Here is a 10,534-nt window from a genome sequence, read left to right on the forward strand (position 1 = left end):
GAGTGATAAAAATATGGCAAAGATCTTTGTACCAAAAAACAATCATGTTTGTATTTTTCATTTTAGTTCTCTACATATACAGTGTATATTTGGCATACTTTATGCATATTAGCATCTGATTCACACTTTTTTTCAGTTTTTATATGAAACTGTAATCTATGAGTATGGATGTTAGTTACTCATCGTTCCATAACAGAAGGACAACTGTCATTATATTATCTGTATTTAAGAAAACATATCCTTTCTGTTCTTTCTGTCATTCGCAATATACCTATCTACAATTTTTTTCTTTGTTAATTATGATGTGTCTGTGGACATACAACAAAGCAAGCCCTGTTAAGCAGTTTTGCCCACAGCAGTTTTTCAACGAATTCTTAATGAGTTTGAGTGTCGAGAAAGATCTTTTTGCTGTTGCAGTTGACACAGGAAAGGATCAACATCAAAGATCTAATTGTAGGAAAAATTTCTGGAAAACTGCAAACACTCAGCTGTACAGCCTGGCAGAAGTGTTTTGTTTGCATCTTCCCTTCTCCATTTTGCCACTCACAGCTTGATATCTACCTTCAGATTAGACATACAGTCTCTTACATTGTCTCCAATTACTTTGTAGTAATTTGTAGCCTGAGTTTCTGCATACCTAATAACTGTCTCCAAGGACATTGTTGAAGATGAGCAGATTTTTGGTAGAAGTTTGTTGGGATTACAGGTACTGGGAATGTCTTTAGAAAAGCTATTTTCTAGATCAGTGTTTATTGTGTCAGGATTAGGAACAAAGACATTCACCCTGAAACAGCTTTCTGTACTTGATGGAGCAGAGTTCGGCCTGTTAACTAGTTGAGACATGATCCTGGGTCTTTGAATGGTGCTTACTATATCATCTGCCAGTATTTTTGCTTGATTATATAGCAGGCCAAACTATGCAACCACATTTTCTCACTTTGTTTTCAAAACTGAGAACGATTGCATATAAAAGGGTCCTAGCTGTTATGCTGGAGGTATTGCTTGAAAAAATGTGAGCACTGCAATTTCCTCAAGGGATGACACTATTTTTTCAATGTTTTTTTACAAAAAACTTTACAGATAGATGTCTTTCTACCCACCTTGTTTCATACATAGAGACTACCATATTTACTCGAATCTAAGCCGCACTTTTATTCCAGTTTTTGTAATCCAAATAAACAGCCAGTGGCTTAGAATCAAGTGCAAAGTAAGCGGAAGTTGTGAATAATGCTGGTAGGTGCCACCACAACTAACTTCTGCTGTCTAATATATGTGGCACTACACAGGCATGCTTTGCAGGCACAAAGATAAATACTGGCGCCAAAACCTCTGTGCCAGTAAATAAATTAAAAAAAGAAGGTGGAAGATGAGCTTCTTTCTCCGCCTCAATTTTCGACCACTGCATTTTCATAGATTATCCAATGAAGTAAATACAAATTCCGTATTGTTAATCTTCGAATGTAGCAGCATTTCAATGTACTACAAAAATCCGACTGGAAAGACAGTTTGGGATGTTTGTCAATATGGCCAACTCTATGTTCTGAATTTTTTCCTACCTAGGAGAAGAGATGGTTGCAAATATGAACTTTTATGAATTGTGAATCACATGCAGTATTCTCTTCACTATAAGTATAATACGAATATAAATATTTTGCCATGTATTCTTTCGTGTTTGCTGTGATCTTATTTAAATCCTGTCTGCCTAATAAACTACAAAACTAGAGTGAGACAACAGCAAATGCGGAAGGATATACATATCATGTCATGTTTATATTCGTATTATTCTTATGCCTAATAGTGATACAGTCAGAAATGAAGCACGACAATTGACCAGATTTTTAAATCTAGGATGACTCTTATTTCTGTGCAGAATGTAATGTACTAAAGAGGCGCCTGCAAAGATTTTCAAATGGAGAAAATTATTTGCTAAACTCTCGTTCAGAACATCATCTATCATATGCAGTCTATTATTTGGTTCTTGTTGATCATTATCAAAGAAAGCAGCAGCAACAAATAGCAGTCTCTTGCCATTGTTTTGCTAATGAGACGATTGATCTCTCTCTCTCTCTCTCTCTCTCTTTATTTTTTATTTTTTTGATTATTATTAATTGTAAGCGGCTGTAGCATGCACAAAAGCAAGCCACGCCATGAGTGGTGACAGGCTGTAGAGACTCATTATCAGAATGCGACAAACAATGCATGACACAGTACAGTAATACATTTTCAGCTTAGAGTGACGTAAACACCTGTAACAAAGAGAATGGCACTTATCAGATCAAAGAAAAATAAGCAATCAATTCAAACGAGATGAAGCACGTGAAAAACGAAGGGTACCTGTATAAATACGGACGGAGCACCTGACAAATAGCAATGGCTACCTGGTAAAGCTTAACTGCTAAGCTTACGACTCAAACCAAACTGCTGTAGCTGTATAGTCATTCATTCGGCCTAAATTGTGTCTCATATTATAATGGACCAACTTTGTTTCGATTTGAAGGTGTGGCCTAAAACTTTTCTCCCCCCTTGAATTTCGAGTCTCAAAATTTCAGGTGCGGCTTAGATTCGGGAAATTTTTTTTCCCTTGATTTCGAGTCTCACTTTTCAGGTGCGGCTTAGATTCGAGTAAATATGGTAGCTGGTACCCTACATACTTTATGAGCACAGAATTTCTTTTTGGCAAAGCTGTACAAAAAGAGACAACTCCTGTAATGATACCAATTGAGTTTTGCACTAATTGCGCATTAGAGCACATACCGTACTGTGCTGTGTGAAGGCTCGGTCACTGCAAAGAAGCACTTCTTGGTGGCATCACGCGAAGTGGCACAAACTGTTTGGATGTACTCCTCAATTCTGGGCAAGCAGTCTACCAAATGTATCAATGAAAACAAAAGGAACAAAGCAGATAGTGCCCTAAGGGAAACGTGATGTGCATGCTGCTGCAGCAGATGGGGGAGCCCTGCTAATATGTGGTGCCCAGAATTTGAGCAGGAGGGAGAGCACAAGTCACTGGTACAGCTAGTACATTAACTCAGGCACACAAACCAAGGTGGTTTGGGGAATACTGAATTAAATGACTAAATCCACTGACCAAGACCCTACATTCATGTGCTTAACTTTGGAGCAGATTACAAAAATTACCATTTGAGATGATTGTCTCCCCCCCCCCCCACCCCACCCCCACCCCACCCCACCCCCTTTAATCTGTCCTTGGATCCATGCAAAGCTCATGTAGCACACTTTGTGATGAACATGCTCAGTTTAAATGGAGTGGCTCCATGAAACCTTTACAATGTGATCGTTTCATGTATGAATTAGTAAATTTACGTTTGTCTGATTTGTCATTTGTGGGTTCAGAAAAATATTTAAACAAAGACCACATATCTGCCGCAACGGGTAAGAGTATGCAGGGACTCCTGGATAGCCATCACCAGACGAGAATGAGGGAAACACTGGTCGAGAGCTCGTAAACCGCTCAGGGAATCGCTTCAGATAACGAAGGACTCATCTGAGCAGGAGCTCTAAATATTACACAGCTTGAAAAATGGTACATAACTTTTTGTTTCCTTTCTTAATTAGATGTACGTCATTTTATTTTCACACGCATTGAGAAGTCAACCTGTACATTTGGAATAATTATAAAAAAATAACTGACCAAAATTACTCACACACTCAGTTTTTCTATGAGGACACAAGTTAACTGCAGGATGTATATAATACCAAAAAAACCTGATAACTGTGAGCAGTGTTTGCACTCTGAGGGTTCTTCACAATACCATATATACTCGAATAATCCGAGAATGTTTTTTCCTGAATTTAAGGACGAAAAACTGAAGTGTGCAGATTACTCAAAACAAGGTTGGTCCTGCTCCGCCTCCAATAATAGATCACATTATACAATTCCATGTTTGTGGCCTCAGTCTGTGACATGTCAGTAGCATGTTACAAGTCAAGTATTAACAATGTCCTCAAACTTGTTAATTATGACTACATTTTCTCGTTATCACTCGTACACTGCTAAAGAAAAACTGTAAATTATTGAAGAAACTGAGAACATTGGAAATGCTGCAGCGGGAAGAAAGTACGATGTGAGGAAAAGTTGTATTTGTGACTGGCGAAAAAAAGAAACACAGCTTCAAGAAACTAACGGTAGTTGCTGCGCAGTCCGTCTGCCAAAAAGCAAAGCATTCAGACCTTGAAAAATGACTCTGTGATTATGTAGATAAGAAACGCCAATACGGATGTGCGATGACGAGTGATATGTGCCAAGTTAAAGCACTGGCTTTAGCCAAAGAACTAGGCATTACCAGTTTCAAAGCTAGCCTGGGCTGGCTATCAAGATTTTTCAACCAAAATGGATTACGATTCCAGAGGAAAACTACCATTGCTCAACGGCTTCCAGGTGATTACGAGAAAAAATAGTGCACTTTGATCATCATGTGATAAATTGCGACACAAAGAGTCCTATATATTATCGCAAATTGGTAATGCGGATCAAATGCCAGTCTATTTTGAGATGCCACTCAACAACACTGTGAACAGCAAAGAAGAATCTATCATCATGATATGAACTGGTGGCCGTGAAAAGCAAAGGTGTACAGTGACCTTGTGTGTAACTGGCGACGGATGGAAGCTACCATTTTACGCGATATTTAAAACGAAAAACTATTCCGAAAATATCAGTGAAAGGCACATTAGTGAAAGCGAATCCAAAAGGTTGGATGGACAATGAACTTGTGACTGACTGGATGACGCAAGTTTGGCAATGTTGTGCTGGTGTGTTCATGAATTTTGTAATATGTTGGTCATGGACGACTCTTATGGACATACAACCAAGGAAGTCGAGACAAATTACAAAAAGGGAAAACTAACTTGGCCATTATCCCTGGAGGCCTAACATCCAGACTACAACCACTAGATGTGTGTATAAATCGGTCATTCAAAGCTGCACTTAAACAGCAATATATGCTATGGTTGGCTGATGAAAACCCCAAGTCCACACCGAGTTGAAAAATCAAACGATCGGATTTGTCACAGAAAAGGGTGAAAAGTGCATGGGACTCCATTCCGCAACTACTGGTGGAAAAATTCTTCAAAAAATGTGCTATCACAAATTCATTGGATGGAATAGAGGACGACACTCTATGGGAAGATGGTGAAGACAATAATTATCCTCCCACTAGTGATGACGGCGAAAGTGATGATGGATGGAGAGGTAAAGGAGCATACGTATTGACTGAAATATATTGTTCATACAGTATTAACATTAAATTCTTAAAAATAAGAATTCACATTTCTTTTTTCTTTAGCTATTGTAGGCAGACCTAGAGTCCTGGGTGGTGGGGACAATGTTCCCCAGCTGGCTGGCCGGCAGGCCACCCAGCTAACAGGCCAGCTGGCAGACCCGCCAGCCAGCCAGCTGGATTACGCAAATCTGTTACATTTTAGTGGTTTATCAACCTGTAAAATAGCATGTGGAATTTATGACGTGTTTCTTAAAACCAATTGATATTACATATAATTTTGAACACATCATTACGTTATAATAATTTTTTTGTAAATAAAACAAATTAAAGCATAAAAAAAAAGAAATTCCCTCCCTCAAAATTAGGGCGCATGGATTATTTGAGGGTGTGGATTATTCGAGTATATATGGTATGCATATAGATAGTTCATTTGTGGGTTGTCATGGGGTGAGTTTGTGAGTATCAAAATGTGTGACATAAATGACCTGCACTGTCTTAGAAGCTTAAATTTTTTATACCACCAAGGGACCATAGATAGACAGATGGACAACACCGTGATCCTATAAGGGTACCATTATTAGAGTGAGGTACGGAAAGTAGTGGATTTTATCGTCAGCCTATCTAAGCAAGGGAAAAATATACAGAAGGCTACTGAACAAGCAAATGTGTGATTATGGTTCTATCACATAATAATAAAAGTAACTGAAAAACAGACTTGTAAATGGGAGAATGATTACAAGGCAACTACAATTCATTACTAGAGGATTTAACAGACAACTATCAGTCTTATCTAACAAGGAAGGAACTCACTCATAAAATCTTGCAATAAAATATGCATTCTATCACTATTTAAATCTCTCACAGATTAGTTTTAGAGTAATGTGCTCATTTGCACTAGGCAGAATATGAGTTGGAATATAATCAGAATTTTAGAGAAGCACATTGGCTGAGAGTTTATTAAATGGAAATATGAGGAATGGAAGTTAAAAGACCAAGAAATTTTTTATAGTCATTATTTGCAATTCGCATAATTCAGTGGAGTTTCTCTTCCCTTGCTTTCACAGCGAATAGTTCCTAATTTATACCCACTCTTAGTCTTTTGAGGTGATAAACCTCAGCTGTTAACTTTCACTTCATCCAAAGAGCAACTGAAGCAGTTTCAGCTACAAGAAATTGAATTATCTTCTTCTCACATGTTACTCATACACATCTTAGGGGGATACATTGGTGTGCTATTTGCATAGGGACTAGAAATTTAAATAGATGAAGTAAATTATTACTAATTATCACCATAAAACATAAGAAACTACATTCCCTGACTACCTGTTTTTCCATTTTGCTTCCAAGGTCATTAACTATTCTACCTTTTTATAATATTTATGAATTCCACCACTTTGATTTTATTGTTGTGGATGGATGTATTGTTGAACTGTGCACTAAAGAAAAATTCAGTTGATCTCTGCTCTCACCTTTTACTTCCCACTTTTTCGCAGCATATCACTGGTTACCAACAGATTAAAGAAATCAGAAAATGGGAGGTAGAACATGAACTGTCAAAGAATTATAGTGGAATTTTTTTATTAAAAAAAGAATGCAAAGAAAAGATGGTGGTAGGTCCAGAGGGTGGGGGAAGAATTAAGAGGGAATAATAACAATGACAGAAATATAAGAAAATAGTAAAAATATATCTAAAAACAAAGATGATGTGACTTACCAAACAAAAGTGCTGGCAAGTTGATAGATACACAAACAAACACAAACATACACACAAAATTCAAGCTTTCGCAACCAACGGTTGCTTCATCAGGAAAGAGGGAAAGACGAAAGGGTGTGGGTTTTAAGGGAGAGGGTAAGGAGTCATTCCAATCCTGGGAGTGGAAAGACTTACCTTAGGGGGGAAAAAAAAGACAGGTATACACTCGCGCACACACACATATCCATCCGCACATACAGACACAAGCAGACATTTGTAAAGGCATTCCCACTTGGAATGCTTCCCTCTATTATATTCATAAGAAAATAGTAAAGCTGATATAGGTGCAAAATGTTGAAGTTAATGGGCTGGGGTGGCAATTGATTACAGGAAATTTCTCATAACCCAAAATATATGCTAAGAATATTTTTAAAATTTTCAAAATGATGTATGCAATATGATTTTGACCATGATCAAAGTTTCTGAAGCAATGCACATGAGACATTAGGTAACAGACGTAAGAGTGAAAGAATGTGCAGTGCTAATGAACCGTATCTTGGGGCCTAGAAAGGTAAACGACTGGTCAACAATCAAAATGGGATATGTACCTTAAGGTTTCTATGAAGTGGACACAAACTGTTAGGTAAAAATAAGTCAAGTACTTAGCTAGAAGTGTTTCTACAACTCAGTTAAATATCTCACCTTGATCTGGATGATTAAAACGAAATACATGGTTCTTTCCAAGAATGACTCTGGAACCTGTTTTTAAAACTGTCGTTTCTGTGACCTCACGGCCATTGATGTAGCAAAGGGCTCCTTCTTTTGGTGTCATTGTGATGACACCATCATTATTCTCAAAGACACAGTGTTCTTTAAGAATATGTGAACCACTGAGTTGGATATCTTGCGGAATACTGGCTTCCGCTGAGCCTACCCGAGTGCATCCATCTTTTATGTAATATATTAGGCACTCAGACATTGAAGGATCCTCATTAAGATTCACAAGATGTGGCGTCTGCAAACATTAACATATAATATATACTCCAATCTGTTACATGCATTCTTCTTGATCAAATGTCATTTGTTAAAGCAAGACTTTTTTTTTTTAACTTAGTGTTTCATTTGGCATGCTGACCTTTTTCGGAGAGAAGACGCCCACTGTGTTTCCATCTGCTTTCACAGCAACACCCATCTCAGCAAATACAGCCTCCCTCTGTAGTCTAATTACCTCAGTCCTCTTAAGTTTTTCTTCCCATGTTTCATTGAGCTCTAAAAACAACAATAACAGCAACAACTATAATCACTTGAAATATATATAACAAAGCACAACAACAAATTTGTTTCTATGTACAATATTTATATAGTTACACATGTAACTCACAAGACAAACATCAAAACCGTCAGAACTGTACATCGGGAGCAGTTTTTTTCAATAATCCATAACTAGCTGCTAGCGATACTATAAAGATGTTTTGTACATGATGAACGTACAAATCACAATGTTTGTTAACTGTGGGATAATTGGCAGCCTAAATGAGCAAATAAAATAAAAGTAATTTATACATAGATACAGTGAAGATTTTAAGTACAGTATTAGCATGAGTATAAGCCAGACCTAAAGTTTTCACATGATGCAATGGTAAAAAGTAAATCTGCCACAATTTTAAATTCACAAGAAAGTTCAGTTAGAAAGTACTTCTAGATGCACCTTTCTCCCTCCCCCTCTTCAAATTCCACATAACTAATGGTGACTTCTCTCTCTCTCTCTCTCTCTCTCTCTCTCTCTCTCTCTCTCTCTCTCTCACACACACACACACACACACACACACGATTATGAAATATACGAACACTTCATCAGTTTCATCAGTACATCCTGTGGCTTGAGTTCCAGATAAAACAGCTAACATATCTCCAAATATGAAGTACTACTACTAGGTAGATGATGCAGACAGTAATTACGTCGACACTCCTACATAACAATTGGGCAGTGAAGAGCAATTGGGTCCATATGGAAATGAATCCTCCATAACAGAAAAGTTTCACCAATGGAATTTAAAGTTCCATATGGGTGAGTTCGGTGATTTATGCATCGAAATAATCTAGCTGTTCCTCACAGAACTACAACTGAGCAAAAAAGAGCTCAAGGTTACGAAAACAGATGGATATCTTTTCAGTATTATATATTCCAACTTCCACTAAAAATTTTTTATTTAATTCAAAAATAGGGAATGCAGACCAAGTGCTGGCCTATTCTGATATGCAGAACAACACTTAAGTAATAAATAATGTACTATTACACAGTGTGCAATGTACATGTGGTGCAGAAAGGCAGCAGTGCACAGTGATGTAGAGTATTACAGCTCATGGACAAAAATTGCCACTGTATGTAGTTTTTAACTGGAAACCACTAACCCCCCCCCCCCCCTCTCTCAACCCCCCTCCCCAGCCCCCATAGGCAGAAAGCCTCACAGCTGGTATTATTGTAAGTGCTCATGCTGTTACAATGCAGTAACTTGTAATGGTATCAGTTTAAAACCACAATATATGTATACATTTCATTTTGAAAATGATGATTTATGATCTGAAGAGAAAAATCTCAGTTACAGACACATCTTGAATTTCCAAGCCAAAATTTAGAAAAAAAAGTGTGGCCTGTATTTGCAACTTATGTTGACAGAGGAAGGGTAGGTTCCTAGGGTGTAACAGATAATCATAATTCGCTAGAACATGGTCGGTGTATACCTCCTCTAGAAGAAGAACAGAAAGAGAAAGTAGGAGGAGGTAGTACTCATTTGAGGTATAACCCCAAAAAAATAAACAAACACACATATTCTATAAGGTTGGAGGTCAGTTCCCTATAAAACCGAAAAATTATGTTAGTGTCCAGTCTTATCATATTCAACATACGTAGGGTTGTTAACATGTTTAATTACAGAAAATTCAGGATGGGCTGTAATTACAAAGAGAAGTAATTACTCATTAAATGGAGGTGGTGCTGAGCAGCAAACAAAAAATGGTAAACTGCTTACTTTTGGTTAAATTTCATCTTCTGAGCTAGGACATGCGCCCCCCCCCCCCACACACACACTATTGTCTCCTGACATTCCTACATACAAAAATCTACATTAGTAAAGAAAAGTCATTGTTTAGCGTTGTTATCAAAGATCTCGAAAAGTACTTGACCAATTCACTTCAAATTTTTACATGATACTCTACTGAACAATCTGACACGCACAGGCTATATATTTTTCGTACTATATACAGGGTGGTCCATTGATCGTGACTGGGCCAAATATCTCACGAAATAAGCATCAAACGAAAAAACTACAAAGAACGAAACTTGTCTAGCTTGAAGGGGGAAACCAGATGGTGCTACGGTTGGCCCGCTAGACAGCGCCGCCATAGGTCAAACGGATATCAACTGCATTTTTTAAAAAAATAGGAACCCCGATTTTTTATTACATATTCATGTAGTACATAAAGAAATACGAATGTTTTAGTTAGACCACTTTTTTCGCTTTGTGATAGATGGCACTGTAAGAGTCACAAACATATTGCTGACAATTTCAGATAAACAGTTGGTAACAAGTAGGTTTTT

At 37.5% G+C, this 10,534-nt stretch overlaps 1 protein-coding gene across 18 annotated transcripts in view; it reads right to left on the reverse strand.

The window, feature by feature from the left end:
- Window positions 1–10,534, reverse strand: part of LOC126334957 (kinesin-like protein unc-104) — a 331,002-nt gene that overhangs the window by 128,149 nt on the left and 192,319 nt on the right. For all 18 annotated transcript variants that reach the window (XM_049997727.1, XM_049997726.1, XM_049997724.1 and 15 more), the window contains 2 exons: window positions 8,072–8,205; window positions 7,639–7,951 (listed from right to left, as the gene is read on the reverse strand). In XM_049997727.1, the coding sequence (XP_049853684.1) occupies window positions 7,639–7,951; window positions 8,072–8,205 (447 nt within the window). The remainder of the gene's footprint in view (window positions 1–7,638; window positions 7,952–8,071; window positions 8,206–10,534) is intronic.

The sequence above is a fragment of the Schistocerca gregaria genome, chromosome 2 (genome assembly GCF_023897955.1).
Source record: "Schistocerca gregaria isolate iqSchGreg1 chromosome 2, iqSchGreg1.2, whole genome shotgun sequence".
Lineage (NCBI taxonomy): Eukaryota > Metazoa > Arthropoda > Insecta > Orthoptera > Acrididae > Schistocerca > Schistocerca gregaria.